At 30.9% G+C, this 23,288-nt stretch overlaps 1 protein-coding gene across 1 annotated transcript; it reads left to right on the top strand.

Annotated features, from left to right (window-relative positions):
* Nucleotides 1-6,514: 6,514 nt before the first annotated feature.
* LOC139499539 (low-density lipoprotein receptor-like) lies at nucleotides 6,515-13,224 on the top strand. Its single transcript, XM_071288260.1, has 5 exons — nucleotides 6,515-6,577; nucleotides 7,297-7,422; nucleotides 9,093-9,218; nucleotides 10,033-10,158; nucleotides 13,129-13,224. The coding sequence occupies exons 1-5, from the start codon at nucleotides 6,517-6,519 to the stop codon at nucleotides 13,155-13,157; spliced, it is 468 nt and encodes a 155-aa protein (XP_071144361.1). The 5' UTR covers nucleotides 6,515-6,516; the 3' UTR covers nucleotides 13,158-13,224.
* The last annotated feature ends 10,064 nt before the right edge of the window (nucleotides 13,225-23,288 follow it).

Below are 23,288 nucleotides of genomic sequence, written 5' to 3'. Positions count from 1 at the left end.
TAATGAAGACAGCTGTTTACAAAAATCGAACATTGAAAATATTTACATAATTTGTTACAAGATTCAAAAGTGCATGCTTTTTGTCACTGTAATATTAAACTAAAAGTACAAGTACATGTTTATAAGGTCCGTATTCACGGAAGTTGTTTTAAAATTTGAATTTTGTTTTAATTCAAGGAATGTTCCACCTGCTAAATAATGCAGGGTCAAAACAGGATGTATTCCTACGATTCACATCGGTCAGTTTTATTGATGAGGACAATCGCATGTAACGCTTTGTATAATCAGTATGAATAAAATGAGAGTTCGAAGCAGGCCAATAAGACAGCTACCCACAGTAATCGTTATAGCAATAAAACTATACTTTTCTTTTTTTTATTTTACTTCAAATACTTTATTTCACTAAAAATTGTGAACACAGCCCCTTATAATACTATACTGACAACATATATTTTTGTAGAGATGACACATATATTCAACTTTAAAAAAAAATATACCCAACCAAGGTAAAATGATGGGCAATACAAACAAATTAAAGTTGAAGTTTTAAACAAAATCTAAGAACGTATTAGAAATGAGATTTTTTATCATTTTTTTAAATAGTGGTAAAGATTTAATGACTGTTTGAAAAAAGAACTAGTATATCAAAAACATTATGGAGTTACATTGTAACCTTACTTTTTTTATATATCTCATTCAATAATATCTGGATAACTTATGAAATATTGGTAAATACAAATGTTTAAACATAATCAAAGGAATTGTTCATGTGCATGAATTGTCCTATGTGCATGTCGTCGTTGCAAGTCAATATAGTGTTAAAGTATTCAAACTACTATTCATACGAAACATATACTACACGGGTAACATTCTAACAACAGTAGATATGTATCTGTTAATCACATGAACGTAAGAGAGCACAACACATAATGCCACGCCTTTTATATACAAATGTGAACGTCATAGAGCACAACTACAAATGTACTAAAGCCATGCTTTTGATATGCTTTTTAAAAGGTAAAGAGCACATCTACTAAAGCCGTAAATATACCACTGTGAGCTTCATACAGCATAACACCTAATGCCGTGCTTTTGATATACTACTGTGAACGGTATAGAGCACATCTACTAAAGCCGTGCTTTTGAAACACCACTGTAAAAGGTATAGAGCACATCTACTTAAGCCGAGCTTGTGATATTCCAATGTGAAAGGTAAAGAGCACCACAACTAATGTTGTGTCTTTGATATACCACTATGAACGGTATAGAGCACCACAACTAATGTCGTGTTTTTGATATACCACTGTGAACGGTATAGAGCACAACAACTAATGTCATGTTTTTAATATACCACTGTGAACGGTATAGAGCACAACAACTAATGTCGTGTCTTTGATATACCACTGTGAATGTTATAGATCACAACACGTATTGACAAGTCTTTGATATACCACTTTGAACTACAGGATACTTAGTGGGTTATATTCTTAGTACCTTATGAATGTACCGTGATAACGATTATATATCAAGATAAAAAAAAATGATTTCAGTTAGTGATCGAAATAAATAACAACCTTATAGCCTGATAACACCTAATTTTACAGTTAATTTTTGAAATTCATTTTTTTCTTCAAAATCACACGATGTCATTGACCTTTCATGGATTGAGTTATGTAACGTTAATCCTCATATTACGTTTTAACTTGAAAATGGAGACACAGATACACGTTTTTTTAAAAGATATTGTCCTGAGAGGGGAGTTACTAAATTTGAAACTTGCATGATACCTCGAACCTGGATTATCATCTAAATTATTCCAGAGAGGTTTTCTGACTTTTATTGATTAACCGTGTGGATGGATAATCTCAGCAACTCTTTAGTAATCCTCACATGTCTAATACATATATTTTACAATATTTTCTTCACTGTTTTAATGAAATATTAATCGCAATCATCCATGAATTTCTCTAAAGGTTGTTTATCATCGATTGCGATTATCATGATTATCATAATTGATTTTCAAAACGAATTATTTTTTTACAACAAATTAAATGAACCGTTTAAATCTTACCATCTAATTTTGATCATACAAACTTTAAAAAAAAAATATGCTTTTATCCAGTTTGTCTATATACGAAATGTAACATTAAAATATATTCACTTGTATATTTCACTTAAAATTAAAAAAAAAGGTGTAGGTAGATGTTGTACTTCAGTCACGTATTACATCATTGTAAACATGTGTTGTATATCATACAACGTTCAATTAATTATGCAGAATCAATGATGACTAGTCTAGACATAGAGGTTTTGCTAGTAATTTACATTGTAAACAATTATAAATTCATAAATAAATAACGATGTCTAGAATGTGCAATGTATTGTAAGCTAGATTTTAAAAAGGAAGGGCTTCCAAAAAATATTTCAGCAAGCTGGACATCACGATTTCAATCCCCCAAGACTAAGTGGCAAAGGCAATTATTGTTATCAGTTGACCATCATATAACTAATGATTGTTATTAAAAAACGATATTAAACTTTAATTTGATATACATTTGATGTTCGAACGTAAAATGTTAAATTAACAGTGCATCATTCAAAGTATACAACATCACTGTACAAATATCTGCTTAATTCTATATTTATGCAAAATGATATTGTCGAAAATGTTTTTAAAAGAACATTTTTCTTATACTGGATGTTCACTTGACAATGTTAAAAACAGGACCAGAAATTAATACGTGAAATATGTGTATGTGTACGTTGTCAAAGCACGATTGAGTGTAAATAGCTCTATTCTAGTGATTTTTTATGAAAGAAAATACTTGAATTGTACGTTAAATAAGGTAGCAATGATAATCATGATTATTCAATTATTGTTGAAGAAATTAAGATGGTTAAGTAAATTTCATATTGCGCACATGCAACCTTTTGACTTGATATTAATGTGTTGCAAACCGCTGAAAAGTAAAAAGATTATTTTAAATAGATCTAGACCGAACAATGTCCGGTACAAAATAGTTAAGATGTTACCTGAACAGCTATTTTTCATCTATTCGACAAGTTATTAGCCGTGCTTAAAATGAAAATGTACTTTTGATAGTAATTAAACATCATATCACTTTTATGACAGGAAATGAGTGGATGTTTAACAGTAAACACTACCTTATATGGATAGGCATGAATTAGCATAATATGTCCTCGTACATGAAATTGTGTATTTACTGAAATAGTTTTTCATTTTTTGTATCCACATTGATAGTTCGTGATATACAGTATTTGTTGCATGCTCAGATTAACTAAGGGTTGTTTCTCTGCGAAGAAAGAAGTGTTTAAATAACACGATATATAGCCATTAATATGTTTGATGATGACACGGAGATTTCAAATACTCGTTCACCAGACAGCAACGAAACAACAGTGAAATACACAATTACCAATTTAAACTTACTAGTGTAAAGCAAGCCGTCGATAACAGCCGGTGCTTATATTTATGAGGTTAGCAACTTTCATATAGAAAGTTAAAATAAATTGATAGTTGAATTTTACTTTCGTAAAAAAGGAGAAGACTTCGAATGTGTCAAATATCTGATGGGGTCACTAAACTTTCTAAGTATTAACTAAATTGATTTGGTGATCTTGTACCTTCTTTGATGATTGAAAAGTAAATCAAATCAAGAGAAAAAATATATTTTCTTGTTTGTTTTTAAGAAACATCATCGTATAATCATCAATCGGGCCATTTATAGCCGATTATACGGTATGGGTTGTTCTCATTGTGCATTAATTTGCCTATCATTACTAATATCCACTTCATTCGAACTTAAGTGGATTGTTGCTCCATTGGCAATAATTATCTATCTCCTTTTTTTGTATACACACATCTTTTAAAAAGTTAGGTATTCAATTATTAGATATTTACTGACATCTGTGAAATGTAAAGTAATGTTTTCATATTGAGAATTTGAAAGATTCAGAACATGCACAAAATCTACATCATCCAGCCTATTTCATCGAAACTCCACAAAACCTTCTTAATTTTTTGTTTGACAGTGTCAAAAAAATCTATAAGTATTGATTTTTGACAAATTTTTAGTATTTTGGACTTTCTCTCGGTTCCCTTTGTTCTGAAGGTAATGACACAAACAACTGTTGTTTCATTTTAATTTCATCTTTGCAAAGTTTTTGTCGTTTCTAATGGAGAAATTGGATTTTATTCAAATATTGTTAACGGAGTCGGATATCTAATCATAACTCACTAAACGTCTATTTTTTTATATAGTTTTAGTACAAGGTTATTGTTTTCCGTCCAGCACATTTAATAGGATATCATTCCATATATTACTCAAATAATAATAAAAGGATTTCGCAACTGGTGCATTATTTTAAGCTGGAATTACGTATAAAATAGGACCCTCGGTTACTCGTCGGTTGTTGTTGGCTTCGTGTTTGACAATCTTTAGATTTCTTTGATGATGTTATATTAAAATTTTATTGGAAGAGATAATATTTGGCCATACAGTTGATATTTTGTTCTGAATGTCGAGTATTGCATGCCACTGTTTTAAATTGCGCTTAATTTTTCAAAGATTCGTCTTTACTATGATTTGAATTTAGTAATTGATGAAATCCTTTAAAGAAGAATTTCAATGCTATTCTTTACAAGAACACAAATGAGTAAAGATAGAAGAAAAATATGTATGCAAAGGTAACGTTACATTCAGGTAATCTCTTACAACTATTATGAAACATGTGAAACAAAAGGCCAAACAAAAGGAACACCATTTTGCAATCAAGTTTAACTTTAACGGAATATAACACTTGTTATTATATGTCTGATATAAGTTGTATTCTTGGTTGAACATTTAGCAAAAACCTCTTGATCATATGTTAACATTGAACCAAGTTCAACAACAATAAGATACCAAAAAAGGGGGGGGGGGGTATTTTAACTCATTGATGACAAACTTTCAAAACCATGGCAAACAACAAAAAGACAAACAACTGTTTACAAAACACAACATAACTAATATTATTCAATAAATGTAGATAAATGTTATTACGCAAAATACAAAATTTCTCAAGGATCTTTACGAGTTCTCAATTTTAAAATTAGACGAAAAGGACCAATTATTTTCAGGCTTCCAAATCATCAATTGTAGATTGTAGACATAACTGTATACTAATTTGATGAAATGTTTTGAAATTAGGCTTATCAAATCGGTTGACCGTTATTTCACCTTAGCACGTATAAATACATATTTAAGTTTCAGATGCCCTTTTAAAAACTGACAAAACGTGAACTTTCAAATATCTAATAATTGACTGTAATTGGCCTTATTCACGTTTCTATCATATGGCAATGCCTCTATAAATATATGCACATTGTACCTTGAGAAAACGGTGATATTAGATTCGGCTGTGTTCGTTGAATGATCAAACATATCTTAGGTAAGTATTTTTTTATAGTATCCATGATCGAAAAAATCATATATTACTTCTATGATTTCATATAATATAAAACTCAAATTAAAAGATTTGTAAAAGCGAAAAATTACGTTTACATTTTAAATATTCTTACGGATCTGTGGAAATAGACGAATTAAAAAACAAATGCGTCAAAAACATTTGAAATTATAAAGATAATTAAATTGTCTTTGAATAAAATACTTAAAATGCAATAAGATAAAGATCTATAAAACTTAAAATATCTATTTTATTACGCTAGAGTGGAATAACTTATTGCGATCTGCAATTTTCAATTATTTAACTGAATATATTATTAAAGAACAGGTGATTCAATACTGATAATGGTCACATACTTCTGGAAACATCTTGTACATATTTTGTTTTGTACTGGCTAAACGTGTCAGAAAATTATCTGATGTGAAAAGGCCTTCTTCCAATTTAATAAACCAATCTTTGTTCTCCAGAAACTTTTGAACTCAGATTCAGAAATCTATCGTTCAAAATACTGGATTTGGGTAAATTTGAGTAAAATTTGTTTTACGTAAATGTAGGTTATGTCGACATCGTAAACGGCTCGTGCTATGAATGTATCAGCCGCCTTGCACATTTTAACTCATTGAAATGCCATAATGGAGGAAATAAAGAGGAGGACATTTCTGTAATGAATTAGTTCAAAATATTTTACATTACAATTTATTATTCTGAATATTTCTGATATCCTTAAATACAAGTTTGGAAGTTTTGTATTGTTTCTCAAAATTGCTCTCTTTTACAGCTAAAAAATACATCTGTAGTAGAACATGTATTAAAAGGGTAATACTCGTGAAATATAGAGCCGAAAGATACCAAAAACATTTAATTATAGTTTAATGTCCAAATTAAGGCATTATTAACTGTATTATTCAATGAAAGTATGTATGCAATGAACATTTAAGAGAAGAAAAAAATACTTCTACAAAATTATTATATATTATTTTCCGTATAATCATATAATATAGCACTATGGACAGGGTTTCTACAATATTGTATTTGTTTATACAGGAGGAAATGGACAACCGTTTGCTGACAATCTTTGTATATGGATGCTTCTCGTTGTTATCAACATCAGGTAAATCTCTGAATTGATATATACATTTAAATTCTCTATATTCCATACACACAATGCATAATTTATGTAATGTTCATTTATTATTAATTGAAACTAATCTGTAAACAAGTGAAAATACAACGGGAATCATGTTACTTTCCAAAGCAAATGAAAATAAGATTGTGTTAACTGAATGAATCCGAACACGGTTCTTGGTTTACCCGCATCCGGGACGTTCAACCAAAATACTGTAAAGCAAGGGATGTATAGATACCAAAACATGTGAAGAGCTGTTTTATCAAAAGGGATCGCAAAATGATAGCCAAATACATCTATTGTCAATTTGCATGAAGGGGTGTGAACCTTAGTTTCTTAATATTTTCTTATCGTATAAACGTACCATGTATGTATCATTTTGATACCAAAATCCATATTTAAAGAGATAACGATACCCTAGGGAGATAAAAGTCCACCAGCAGCGGCATTAGCCCAGGGCAATACACAAACAATTACAACGTACATATGTTGTGTTGTTGATAAAAATGCCATTTGGGTATACCAAGTATAATGTCAATATACAATATTGAAGTAGCATTAAGATGCGAAATTCCTAAGAATTGTATTTCTTTTCTTTTTCAAAATATCAAGGTAAAATATTGCATACATCATAAATATTCACAAATGTATATAAATTAATATATTCGTACCTTATAAGTAAATAACCTACGTTCATCTTACAGCTACCAAATGTGAAAGAAACCACGTAAAATGTCGGGATGGTATTGAATGTGTGTTTCACGGGTTCCTCTGTGACGGATTCAATAATTGTGATGATCAATCTGATGAAGATGAAGACTTTTGCAAAGGTAAATCATACTATTATATGTATAAGATCATGATTTGTACCTTTCAACTTACTGGTGTTTTGTCATGTCCATATGCTTGTACAGATATTATGTTTCAGAACATTAAAATACACCACATCTTCATCTTGATAATCATTTTAACTATTAAAGACCACCCCTCCAAAACACTTGAATGACAGCTTGTAGATACGGTGAATGACCTTACAATATGTTATATCTGCATGAACTTTGAGACTGAAAATTTTCCTGATCATAAGTACCAAACTAATATCATGCCACGATGTTTATAAACTGTAAACCAACTTAATTTCGCGGATTTCTTATTTCGCGTTAAGTTCTTCATAGCCCATTTCGCGGCTATTTAATTTTGCGATTTTGAAATTACTAGATGGAGTTATATAAATGAAAATCTAAGTTTCACATGTTCGCGACGATTTATATTCGCGTTTTTTTTTTTCTACTCGCGAAAGTCGCGAAAATAAATCACTCGCGATAATAAGTTGGTTTACAGTATCCATATACGAGACACTTATTAAATAAAACAAATATATGCAAATATTGTGCAATCTATATAACTTGAATTGATGATACCTTACTCTATACCTAGCTACTCCCAGCATTTTCACCAAATCAGTGGTAAAACTTAAACATGTTTAAACATAAGTTACTGAACCAGTCTTATAAAACACTGTGTGTACAGGGAACAGAACACACTGCGTTCTATAATCTTTTCTAGTATTATGTTTTAATAAGAAAATAAATATAGGAAGATGTGGTGTGAGTGCCAATGAGACCACCCTTCATCCAAATAACAATTAAAAAAAGTAAACAATTATATGTCAATGAACGGCCTTCAACACGGAGCCTTGGCTCACACCGAACAACAAGCTATAAAGGGCCCCAAAATCACTAGATAGTGTAAAACCATTCAAACGGGAAAACCAACGGTCTAATCTATATAAAAAAACGAGAAACGAGAAAAACGTATAAATTACATAAACAAACGACAACTACTGGACATCAGATTCCTGAATTAGAACAGAAGCAAACATTTTCAGCGGGATTAAACGTTTTAATGGTACCAAACCTTCTCCCTTTTTCTGAAACAATAGCAAATGCATGTTTCACAAGAATTCGTTACGTTTATTAGCTAACAACAATCGCGCGTCACATAATAATTAACCTTCATATCAAAATGAAATGTTACGTTATTGACTAAAAAAGATAGATATAGAAAACTGGATAATACTATTCTGTGATGGTCTTTTTAATATTTATTGGATAAAGATTTATCATAAGATGCTTGTTTTTGTAACTTAATTTGAGAGTAGAAGTGTAAATCGATCACACATTTTGAAAATGAAACATGTTTACATCCCAATAAAATAACAAAAAGAAGCATGCATTTATTAATAGAAAACAACATAATCCAATTAAGGTGTATCATTATTACATACTACGGAATCTTAAAAGATCTTAACAAGAAAAAGTAGAATAGAACGGTATGTTACCATTTAAGAGAAAAATTGACATGTATTATTTCCAGATAAAAGAAAACATTGTATTCACATTACTTTTGATTATTAAAATAATGACATGGTCCAGATGTACATAAAGTTCTGTCTAAACGTCTAAAAAAGTTTTAACATGATTTTTTTTTATTTATACAGCAAACATTTGCCAGGATGGATATGTAAAATGTAGGGATAATCTTCAGTGTGTTCGTGCTATTGCCCTGTGTGATGGATACCATGGTTGCCGTGATAATTCTGATGAAGATCAGGACTTTTGCAGAGGTAAAACACTAATGAGAATACATTTAAACAGTTTCTACTGCTTATTAAATAATACAATTTTCAACTGGTTTCTACTCCGTACACAGTTTTGTTTATACCTGAAACTACTGAAAGCAAACGTTGCATAATTTGTAGTCATTTTAGGCAATGTGTATCAAGCAAACATTTGCATAAATACCGACAAACATATTCAAAAAAGCTAAAATAGGGAAACTGCAATCTACCAATGACTATAATGTATATCTTTAACATACATTGTAGTATAAGTTTGCATTGCTTTAAGAGCAATATTTTATGAGTATCAGTATTAAAGAAATGCGAATCAACTTTGTGTTTAATTTATTTTTCCAACAGTTTTGAATATAATCATCTTTGACTAAAAAATTGCACTCAAATTCTGGTATGTATACTGAGTTGTTATAAATACATATGGATACTTTTAATTACTTCTTTTACTCTTTTATTTTTTAAACAACAGGATGTTGTTTTTTTTCTTAACAATTGCTTCATTTTATAGTCAACAATATGACCTCAGTTTTATAGAGTGTAGAGGAAACCTAGTGAATGTTCCAGTGATTTTGTAAAGTCAAAGAATTTTAAGGTGATCAGGTTATGACCCTTTCTTTAGTATTCATCGTTAAGAAGCTTCTCATCGAATCTTTTGAATCTCAGTGTCCAAAAATTAAAATATTTTATTACGCGTATTGTTCCAGAAAGGTAGAAATGGTCACCAAAATATATATTTACAGATCACATATTTTCAGTTGTGACTGACTGACCTATACCATTACACTAATAAACATTCTTGTTACAGCAACCACTTGTAAGGAACCATATGAGAAATGCAAGGATGGTCTTCAATGTGTACACTACGCGTTCAAGTGTGATGGAGACTTTGATTGTCGTGATAAATCTGATGAAGATAAGAATGCCTGCAAAGGTAAAAGCTGCATACATTACTACCTAATGTAGTAAAACATAGCATGACCACTGTCATGTTAAGGTCATATATTTTAGCTTACCTGGCACAATCGGTGCAATGTAGTCTTTGCTTATTTGCTTTTGTCCATCGTCCGTCGTCTTCTTTCCAACCAAAACGTCCGACTTGCCTTAACAAAAATAATATAGGGGAAGGAGGAAATTGTTCAACGTTTATCTTAAAAGCTGCTATGAATTAAGAAAATCTAACAGGAATGAAATATTTAGAATGATAAAAGCTACCTACCGGTTATTAACAGTAAAACTATCAGACTTATTGCCTTTAAATGACGAATTTTGTAAGGTAATGTTTATCATCTTCGAAATGTTACAGACATAAATGAACTTCGAATAGCAAGAATTGCATGAAAGACAATATCTTCAAGATTAATATTGTCATTATATAAGCAATAAGAGGCAGTATGTTTGAAAATTAGACAACTCTCCAACAAAAAACAGACGGGGAAATTAACATCTATAGGGCCATTAAGTACTTCAACAATGGGAAAAAAACATACAGCATAGTACGCTAAAGAAGGTTACGACATTATCATGATTATGAATTAAAAAAAAAATGAACGAAACTTAACTAACGGTCTTATTTACGAAAACATAATCCAAATACAAATATGGTATTAAGCAATAATTAGGGCAGGTAAATACCTAATAAGTCTGGGTTTAACAGGTTTATATAAGAGATAAACTCTCCCCTCACCTTGGACGGTGGTGAAATATTATGGCACTAAAGCGAATTATGAAATTCAGAAAAGCCATATGTAATATGATCGACATAAGGCACACAAAACAAAATCGCAAAAGACACAATGTAGAGCTACTCACAGTTACTTAATGGGATTGCAGATACAATAACTACACGTCAAAAAGACAAAATTATAAAACAGTACAAATTCATATTCCAAACAATCAGAGAAAACTCCGACCTCGTGCCACACCAATATATAGGGTACCGACCGACTGTAGAGCAGTTAATAAACATTATGTTCAAAACAATGATATTTAGGATGGTTTTAATTTGCTGATAACAAAATCAATGTTAAATGATAAAAACAATATAAATGATCGTATTACAATGATAATTGTTAGCCTTTTTGAAGATATTCATCTACCTTTTCATTTCTTATTTCTTTCAGAGCGTAAGGTAGATCATAAGTATATATTTGTTTAGACAAAATGAAGATTTTACTATGCTTTTTTCAAAAATTTAATAAAAAGTAAGGGTCACCGTGCTCTATTTCAAGCTATGAGTCGTTGAAAATTGCCAAAATTTGGTTAGTCTGTTCATGAAAAAACACATTAGTGTGTATAAAAAGAATCTATGAGATAGAATTTTGAAATAAATTGTTAGAAGATAGGTTTCATAATATGTTTTAAGAAAATAAAAAGAAAACATGGTGTCACCGAACTTGTTTTCTTGCTACAAGCAAAAATAAAAAGAATTCCCTATCAGCCCAGTATAAATTTTGTACTAAAAGAGTTATCTCCCCTTATATGGCTCATTTGAAAAAAATGATTTTGAACCCCGAAAATTGATATTTGTTAAAATATTTTGTTTAATACAATTAATTAACAAGTTTTCTTTACAAAAACATTCTTACCATTAAATTGCAAATATGTCTCCAAAGGAGTAGGTCCGGTAAGGGCCGATATTGGCCGCAAATTTCAAGTTCATCTAATGAAAGATTTTGGACCCTTTTTAAATACTTAAGTGTCTAATTCAATTGATTCAATTAGTTTATGTGAAAGATTTTAACTGATTTAGTCATTAAAAACGCCCCAATTCAAGCTTAAATATTGTCAAAAATGAAAGTGGTCGCATCCGTGTTCATCCTCAACCTTTATATATGTTATGTATTATCATCAAATACAACTTGCGTTTCAATATTATGAATGAACACGAATGCGGCCACTTTCATTTAAGACGGAAACCGTCAAAAATTTAACTAAAATGCTCAAATTGTGAAGGTTTCAGTAATTTAGCATGACTTAATGATGCTAGTACCCGATATATGTGCATTGTATTGTCAAAAACAGCACATATTTATTTAGCAGAAGCATTCGACTTTGCAGTTAATAGCTGAACGATTACATTTTCACAATTTTGTAAAACTGCTATATTTTGGGGTCAAAAAGGGGTCTTACTGAACCTACTCCTTTGCAGATTTAGGCAAATAACTCGACCGATTTTGTACTGTGATTGTACAATCCTAGATGGCGGTATACCATGAATCTACCTTTAATTCAATAACTTCCAATGAATATATGGAAGAGTATAATTTAAAATTATTGCTATTCAATGGAGATGTTTACCCATGTTAAGTGTTTTAACCAATTATCTTGAAATCTAAGAAAATAGATATATTGACACATTTTTATTGCAAAATGATAAGCAAGACATGATTACCTAGGCAGTCAACTTGGTCAAGATTGTCCTTGATAGATTTCCTGCTCTTTAATGACAAAATATTTTATTTGTTTAAGCATAACCAATAACAAAAAACAATGTTGAAATGAAATATATTTAATTTATTAATGTTGTAGAGCCTCTGCATGTGTAAGATGTACATCAACTAAGATAAGTCAAAATGACTTTTAAGATCCTTTAAACTTATATGACATGATTAAATTGTGCATTATTTATGTTCTCTCCGTCGATTTATGTATCTGTGATGGAAACATAAGTTTACTTTCTTGTAATTGTAGGGTCCCGTTTTCTTTAGCCTCATTTGTTGTGTTATGCTATTCATCTGTTGTAACGAGCGCTACTGATTAGTTTTATGGAGTCAAAATGCATATGCCTGTCTTGCTTAACAAATTATCACTTTGTTTGTGCAACTAAATATGAATATCATATTATTATATTATATTTGTCACAGGTTTCCAGTTTTAAAATATTGTTTTCTTTATATTTCAGATTTAAGAAGATCTATCAATAAGTTCTAGGATTATCACAAAGCAAAGAATGAAAAGTTGAAAAAATAAAAATGAAAATATCGGAAATCTTGATTTTCAACACCTGTTTCTCAGTTTTTTTTAGAATTTGATTTATTTATAATATACTGTAAAACAATATCAATGAATACAGTAGATTACTTCGGGCCGCTTCTGAGAGTCTGAATGAGGTGTACAAAATAAAATATAAAGCACTTGCACTTCGCTAAATGGGCAAAAAAATACCAGCGAAAAGAATTTTAAAAGATTAAGAAAAGAGAATTAACCATTTCAAGGGGTGTTGAAACCTCGGGGGAAAAGGGGGGGCACTTACTATGTAATGAGTGGTAGGGATGACCCGCTGGAATAGGTCACCTTTTCATGCTCTATGATATATGAAAAGGGTGAGAAATTCAGATTAAATATATCAATATGTTGATATTTTCACTTGCTTGATTATATCATAAGTGTCTGAAACTAATCAGATGTCCTTAATTTTTTGTGATGCGGTTAAACCACAGTCGTAAATGCATCAGCTATTTATCAAACCAATTAAAGTCTGTTTATTCAAATGTGATATTTCAACTGATGGGAGAACTTTATAGATGCTATAAATTTCATCAATTCGACATTTGCACCTAATTAACATTGAAAGGTTTGTTTACATGAAACATGATAACAATTATTTAAAGACATTCCATATTGTCAGCTTTGAGAGGGAATGGCAATGTAACTTTTGATCCGTTTTTCATTAATATAAAACTCAGTGAAAGTGTTTCTCTCTGGAGTGCTACTACACTTATCTGACCAAATATCTTTTATTGTCTGTTGAAATTAAAATTTCATTTTAACGAAAGATATATCAGGGGCAAAAAGAGGAGAGTGTGTAAGATTTGACGAATTTATTGAATTAATTGTGATTATTTAGACTGCGTTGCTTCTAAACAAGAACGTGAAGATAAGCAGGACCCAAAAATAAATTATATATACCAGAAGATGACAAATATCCAAATATATCAATAGGTTTTTTTTTTTAATTGATATATGACAAGGTATATATTTTTAATAAACAAAATATAGGAAAACGGTGGAGTACTTGATGTCTTAGCTGCTCACCTTTACCAAAAAAAGTTTTAAGTGGCCTTTACAAAAATGGAAATAAAAAACCATAAACATAAAAGTCATTTAACAACAAGAAAAAAAAACCACAAAAAACAGTAATAGTGTAATGAGTTAATCTACAAACAGGAAGATCAGATTAATACGGAGAGTATATAACGAATGCTTCATTGTCTTTACGTTTTGAGTTGGACTTTTAAAATGCTTTAATCAAAAGCTAATAAATCTGATTACCATATATTTGACAATATAATTCGTATCCACCGCATTCAAAGTAATCTTTATTAAATAATTGAAGCAAAAGATATATTTAGACAAGACCAAGATCATTTTTGAATGTGAAATTAAAAAAACACACAATAGATGATCATGAAATATGGTATTGGTATATATATAAGGACATAAGAGATACAAGTAAACAGTAGTGTATTTCCTAATTTCCTTTCATTGCATTTATTTGTACATTTCAGAGCCATTTATGTCTGACTCTACGGTTTGGGCTTTGTTCGTTATTAAAGGCCATATGTTACATATAGTTGTTATTAATTTATGTGTCATTTGGTCGCTTGTGGAGAGTTTTATCATTGGTTCATACCACATCTTTTTTATAGATACTTAATAGCAAGTGCGTTGCTATATCTATAATGTCTGTAACTTTGGATACGTAATCATAAAAAGAAAAACAGAAATAAGTATTTCTTTTGATGCATATGTCCATTTCACGAGGTGGTAAAGTCTAAATGAATAGACGAAAAAGTTCGGTATAAATCAAGCAAATTAATATCATGTACAACACATATTGTCAATAGTATTCCTGATCGTATTTTGAAAACTGTTCCAACCATATCGTTCTGATATTGCATTGTACATGTAGACACTTTTGAATATTTGTTTCTTTGATTCTAGATATGTTATGCTATTTTCATCGACCTTTCTTATTATGATAGTGGCTAGCGTTGATTTGTGAAGAAAATACATTTTCACTAACAAACCAAATCACAGAAATGACGTCCCGCTGAAGGTGAATTTTTAAAATATTAAAGGCATAACGTCGCTAAGAGTTAACTCCTCAGAAACTCTATCGTATGCCCTTTAATAACAGTGTTTTGCTTTGAAGGAAAACAGATGCTAAATGAACTAAAAAAAACAGTGAAAATAATTTCTAACCAATTTGTCAATGACTTTTACATGTATCTTAAATTATCAATTTATAACATTTGTTTTTTATTTTGTAAACTGTTTGAAAGAATATAACTATTTTAAAAGACGTCACTGAACAGGGGTCTACTAATGTTGCCTTTCTACATTCATGATATATGATAAAGTACATACTACATTGTTTAGGTTAAATGCATCCTCAGGTTTTAATTATTTATGTTTGAGCCTCCCTGAAGGAGGTGAATCTAGAAAAAGGCGTCAGATTTATGATATTAATAAGTTAAATTTTAGTGCAATTCATATAAAATATGTATTGTTTAGTTTTTATTAAGCAGATGATTACAGATTTAAATTATCTCAAAGAGTATTTAATTCCCCATTCCTTTTTGTTGAATTTTGGGGTTTCAGGGCATCCCGTGCACTTTATTCTTCTTCAAAATTCAAGGTGATTTGTATGACATAACAAACATGAAACAATACATTTGTTGTTATAAATAATATATATGACATTACAAAAACATGCCAATATCAGTTGATATTCTAGTTATATGTATAATGCAAGCGTAACACTAAATACTTAAAAACGTTATAAAAAATATTTTTTTAATAAAAGAAAGTTTTAATTTCAACACATCGAATTCATACACATTTTGAAAATTTCCTAATATAACTAAAATTTGAAAATTATAAGATACGTTTTAAAATTGAATGATATGGTCATTTAATCAAATGTTATGAATACTAAACAAAACCCAAGCTCTGCAGTTTTAATCATCTAGATTTTTCAAAACTTTTAATAAAAAACAATTGCTAAAAAAGATGTTAAACTAAATTCAAAATTAAGAAAAAATAAAATGTTGTTTTTTAATTTAGAAAAGTATACCAAATAATTAAAAAAAATCATTCAAAATTATCTTTGAAATTGAGTAGTCTACATTTTAATCAGACTTATAAAATGAAGAACGTAATGTGTAGTTTTGATCATTTTGTGTTTGGAAAGTTTGACAGTACGAATTCTAAAAATACTACAAATGAGGGGCTGGACAGAGGTGTAAGTTTCTCCCTGCTTCCGCCGTTCTTTTCCCCTTTCCTGACCCCTTCTCCGGTCTCCCTCCCTTTTCTCTCTCCATTAACTTTTCCGACATACATTTCAGTAAAATCCATAAAACATTCAGGAAGAGTTTCGCTTAGAAGATTATTGATGTCATATGTTAAAGTAACAAGTGTCTCCCCTTTAACATTTAGAACTAACTCGTGTAAATATTTCATCAATATCCATCCAGTTGTTCAGGAGGAGGTGCGCGTTAAAGAGATACTTTGATAGACACATAGACTGATTCTTATACGTACTTAGTTTCTAAAGAAAAGAGTTCTGTCAACCGGTCATTAAATCAGAAACAACAAGGATGTAATGTTTGAAGTGATTGCATATATTTGACATGAAAGGACTTCCAGACACTCATTAAGTAAAGACTCCACAGTATACCTGTCGTATTTGGTTCTTATTGACTACTGCTTTATATAGAATTATACGGACGGATTACAATAGACATATATGACCATACATGTATATTGATACATAGCAATGCTGAATACACACATGATCACACATGGGTGCACATACCATTTATAACACCAAATATAAATTGATCTGCATTGTAATATCATGTTAACTTTATTTATCTACAACCATATTTACAGATATAAGACATTACATAATATCTATATACATAGTTTGCATGAGAATCAAATACAAATGATCAATAAGGTAAAAAAAAAAATCTTGTTTGGTAAATATACAGAGTTTTTCTAAAACTACAATTTTGAAATATTTAGGGGAAAAATTTGAGTCTCAAAATTGGCCTTTTGAAAAGTTTCCTTGGTTACCATGAAAAGTAATAAATGTCAGTCAAGTTTTTGTTATTAACTCTTCATCAGTTTTGGAAACAAAAGAAAAAAACTTGTCAAATTTGAATTGGACAAACATGGTTACCTTACGAGCCTTATATTAGTACTCAGGTATTTTCTTTCCCCTTTTAACATATTCTTAAATGTAAGTGTATCGATAGCGTAAGGTCCAAAGAATTCATTTGTTTGCAGAACTTTATTAAAATGTGTACTGTTGCTGCTGAAAATAAAACAATTTCAAACAAAGGTGGTCCTGAACTTTTTGAGGGGAGTAAAGCTACACATTCCAGACATTTACTTTAATAATAATCAATAATAGAAAGATACTTAGGAGTTCAAATTTTTCTTCCACTACGTGTCTTTGTTTTATCACAGACAACAAGCTCTGCATTAAAGACGTTTTCGATTTCATTTAATTCTTCTTCGACAGAAACGTGTTCTGTGTGACTATGAATGTTCAGTTCATTGAACTAATCATCGTCGATAATTTATACGGCACCAATATCATGACCAGAAATATTGAAACTGTCGGGAACAAAAGCACACGTAACCAATGAAGGGGACGGTTCACGATGAAACTGAAGTAGCTGGTCTCGTTCTTTATATTACAAAACTTGCATGTTTCGGACGCATCTTTTACACTTGTGACAGCTTTGCCAATACATAGTACGTCATCTACTGTGAATTCCAAGTTCTCTCACACATGATGAGGGATGATAATATCATCTGTTGAAATAATGTTACTACTATCATGACGATTTAAATTAATTGGTTAACATGGTGTGGGTAAGTTGTTTTTACATAAAACCGAAGGTAGTGTTCCAGCATCGAATTAAGTGTTGTCGGAATTCTTATGTTACGGTCTTCTTAAATTGATATTGAAGAGAATTATTTGCACACATGACGAAGTCAAAGATTTATTGTGTTCTTATTTTCTGAAAACTGCATTATTCTGGGTCTCGGAGGAAGTGGATATTGAAACGTTTCAGTTACCCAAATTATTTACTTGCTTTTTTCTCTGCTTTAAAAAAATAATTGTGTGGGTACACAACTGTTGCTGTCCGAACTATTTTATACCTGAGCACAACATGTTCCTTGGAAAGATCACCTCGGATAACAATAAAACACTATTACATGTACTGGATAGCATACTATTTGATGGAATTAATGAAATGATAATTAATTCATTTGCATCTGGAAATATAAATTATCATTTGTTAGGAACAGATATTGAAAGTTCGTTCATTATGTTTGACTTCTTATTTTACAGGACCTGTGTGTTAGCGATGTAGGCAGATATTTGAACTATGTCCAGTGTACGATGTTTTGTCGATATTGTCAACATCGCAATGTCAACTTTATAGTCTATACAATTTTGTGTCAACGTCGTGTATATATAGAGTACCTTTCTGTTTACATCGTTCACATCGTATACATCGCGTTTTGACAAAATCGTGTCAACATCGTTTTTATATTGTATTTATATATATAAAGTCTATACCTTTCTGTTTACATCGTTCACATCGTATACATCGCGATGTTGACAATATTGTGTCAACATCGTATTTATATTGTATATATAGAGTCTATACCTTTCTGTTTATTTTGCTCACATCGTATACATCGCGATGTTGACAATATCGTGTCAACATCGTGTTTATATTGTATTTATATATATATAAAGTCTATACCTTTCTGTTTACATCGTTCACATCGTATACATCGCGATGTTGACAATATTGTGTCAACATCGTGTTTGTATTGTATATATAGAGTCTATACCTTTCTGTTTACATCGTTCACATCGTATACATCGCGATGTTGACAATATCGTGTCAACATCGTGTTTATATTGTATTTATAGAGTCTATACCTTTCTGTTTACATCGTTCACATCGTTTACATCGTAATGTTAACAATGTAGTGTCAACATCTTGTTGTTGTTGTATATACATTTTTTTTCGTTCTTTTTTTTAAAATAAGTTAACATGGTTAAGCAGTTAGTTATAAAGTTAAAATTGTTTTCCATTTTTTATGTCGGCGTCTTTTATTGTTAACTAACTATGCCATATAAACTTTGCTCAATGTTAAAGGCCATACGGTTATCTATAGATATCATACCACTTCTTTTTTTAAAAATACCTTTCTGTTTAAATTGTTCACATAACAATGCTAACAATATTGTGTCAAAATCGTGTTTATATTTTATATTGAGTCTATGGTACGTATATAAACGTTAAACTAACTGCATTTGTTTGCACCTGTCCTTAGTCAGGAATCTGTCGTTCAGTAGTTGTCGTTTGTTGAATTGTTCATACGTGTTTCTGGTTTCATGTTTTTTTACATTAGACCTTTATTTTTCCTGTTCAAATAGTTTTACACTAGTGTTTTTTGTACCTTTCATAGCTTGCTACTCGATAAAAACCAAAACTCCGTATTAATGTCAAACCTATAAACGCTATGTTAACGATGTCAACGATGTAAACGATGTAAACAATATATAAGAGTTCAAACAATGTTAACAAAGTTGACTAGATATCGGTTTAATTTTGTGTACATCGCGATGTTAACGATGTCAACGATGTAAACAATATATAAGAGTTTAAACAATGTCAACGATGTTCACACGACATCGTTTTAACCTTGTAAACATCACGATGTTAACGACGTCAACGATGTCAACAATATATAAAAGTTCAAACAATGTCAACAATGTTGACACGACATCGTGTTTACATTGTATACATCGCAATGTTAACGATGTCAACGATGTAAACAATATATAAAGGATCAAACAATGTAAACGATGTTGACACGACATCGTGTTAACATTGTAAACATCGCGATGTTAACGATGTCAACGATGTAAACAATATATAAGAGTTCAAACAATGTCAACGTTGTTGACACGACATCGTGTTTACATTGTATACATCGCAATGTTAACGATGTCAACGATGTAAACACTATATAAGGGATCAAACAATGTAAACGATGTTGACACGACATCGTGTTAACATTGTAAACATCGCGATGTTAACGATGTCAACGATGTAAACAATATATAAGAGTTCAAACAATGTCAACGTTGTTGACACGACATCGTGTTTACATTGTATACATCGCAATGTTAACGATGTCAACGATGTAAACAATAAATAAGTGTTCAAACTATGTAAACGATGTTAACACAACATCGTTTTAACATTGTATACATCGCGATGTCAACGATGTATACATCATATAAGGGTTCAAACAATGTAAACAATGTTGACACTATATCGTGTTAACATTGTAGATATCGCGATGTCGACAATATTGAATAAACATCCTTCACTGGACATGAATGAGATATTTTAATCTGTTGGAAAGGTCTAACATTCATTGAATTTTTGATCAAGTCCGAATCGTCTACGTTGATTATTGATGCCTGCAAACACTATTATTCTAAAATGAGTCAATATGTAGCACAAATAATTCCACCTCCAACCACAAATGATGACGATTACTTCCTTCACACAATTTTTCATAGACATTTACAAGATGGCATTAACGCAGATGCTGTATCAGGTTGGTTGTTATACGCATCGTATTATTATATGATTAGATAGTACAATGTCACACTTATATTAACTGATTATGTTCTTGCAAGAAGTTCACCTAATATGGTATATATAGGAAGTCAACGGCATAAAGAAGAAGATATAAATAATAACATAAAACTCAGTAACTTTAAATGCCAAGATGAACATAGCCACAGTAGGATACATTACGTACACGGAACACTCGTCATTATTTCCATCAGAACTACAGGTGCAGGATAAAATAGGTAGGAGAGCTATATCCCCTATTGCTATGTCTCACTGTCTGAGATTTTTATGCTATCATCATTTGGGTGATATTTTCAACAGAAAAAATGCACTACAGGATTTGCATTTTACTGTGAACAATAGCCCTTTCACTAAAGGAGCAGATTTATCAGATTCATTAACAATACTTGGAGTATGTTATGAGATATCAGGTGATAGATACACAGCTGATCAGTGTTATAATGAAGCTTTGCAATTTGATCAATATATATATCCACCAACGGAAACAATGGAATCTGAATTTCTTAACGTGTAGTAAACGTTTTACTGTGGAGTCCAAATATCTTATAGCGTCTCACAATTACAGGCTGGTCCGTTTTCCATATTTATCAAAACAAGAGAAGATATTTATTAGAGACTAATAGACATGTTTCTTAAACTTTTCTTAAACTTTTATGTGTACTACAAGTTTATACCATTGATAAAAAAACACAAAACAACATGTTTTTTTTTTAATTGATGAAGAATTCATGTCCTATTTACAATTAATAAGACTTCCCTTGTACATGTTATATCATAATAGTGCCGTATTATTTTTATTTTTACGTGAATAGACCTTTTGTTTTTGTTATTCCGATTATTACATGTACTACATTGTATGTATATTTACTTTTTCTGTGGGCAAACCCATTGTATGTGTTCTAATTATTATTGTAGAGTGAAAAAACCTATTGGTTTTCGTCTGATAGTTGTGTCTCTTACTTCGCTACGGAAAATGTGTATTCGTCTGATTATTATTATGCGGTCTTTTCTGTTGAAAGACCTATTATGTTTGGTCCGACTATTATTAGGTCTTTCCACTTTTCTGTTATCTTCTTATTCACTGTTTATGTTGTGTTTCAGTCCTTCGTTATAAAAAAAGATATCGACAGAGTTATTTTTCTGAATTGTTACATCCTCAGGAAGTTTTGGCTAGTGTGAATCGAAGAGGTTTGGTGATATTTTATAGGAGTTGTCTACCATTACCCCAAAAATGTGACGATATTTTTTTTTTAAACTCGTAAACAATTGACCGTAGTCAGTATTCTCAGTCGACATTAACAAAAGCATAGCTTCTGGTGTGTAGTTGTTTAAAAGAAACTATGCAACTGTCAAATGATAGATCATGAGCATCCAGCTTGTTCTAGGAATCATAAGCCACTATAAAACTAAAAAACGTCATCTAGAAGATACATGTTTCAAACTAAGACTAACTGTCTCCTACGACCTAGTGTTGGATATGTCTACTTCCATGATTACTGATATTTGTCGTCGTTAAGTCCAAGACGGTATTGTTTGCCCTGCCAATCTACTACAAAATGTATGTAATTCATCTGCTGTAGACAACATTGACCACAATCCAAACAGTATATTGTCAAAATATCCCTTCCATTGTACATATATATCTTTATTCAAACACATTTCGGAGGATGTTCAAGGCGTTGTTAAAAAATTTGATCAATCTGAATATATGTTAAAATGCCAGCCAAATATAGTTTCTATTTAACCAGAGAGTTATTCAAATCTTCAACCAGCTGAACTAAGATTGAGCGAACCAGATATACCATTAGTTGAAGGAGAACTTTCAATTGATATGTCCTCATTCCCAGCTGCCTTAAAAGAGATATTCGAATGGCTGTAACATGTTGCGGAACTTTCAAGTGTTCAGACTTAAGTTGGTTCAAATATTTCATGTTCCGCCCATCATATATGCGCATGCGGCAGTACTGCCGGAAGGGAATACATGACCCCCAGTTTTTGCCCTTCTACCTTTGTTTCATGAGCAAGCAAATTATGTTGCAATGGTACGACATTCATTGAACATAATTCGTAGCGCTGTACGAAACTAAATCCAGGCAAAATTCCAGTTTTTGCTTTTGACCAATCCCTTTTCACAGTAACAAAACTAATACAATAGAACCTGGTTTAAATGTATGGTAAGGGAAACTTTGTCATGATGTTCGGCGGCCTAAAAGGTAGAAATGGCTGCGTTCAAATCACTTGATAGTTGGTTTGCAAATTTTGGATGACTTAGTGTTTTAAAAAATGCACAGATTACATCACAAGGTACAGCTTATTTCTTTCTAAAGGATTCGCATGTTACAAGAAC

The sequence above is a fragment of the Mytilus edulis genome, chromosome 12 (genome assembly GCF_963676685.1).
Source record: "Mytilus edulis chromosome 12, xbMytEdul2.2, whole genome shotgun sequence".
NCBI lineage: Eukaryota > Metazoa > Mollusca > Bivalvia > Mytilida > Mytilidae > Mytilus > Mytilus edulis.
The sequence above is the reverse complement of the archived record's forward strand: the minus strand, read 5'-3'. Positions and strand labels throughout refer to the sequence as shown.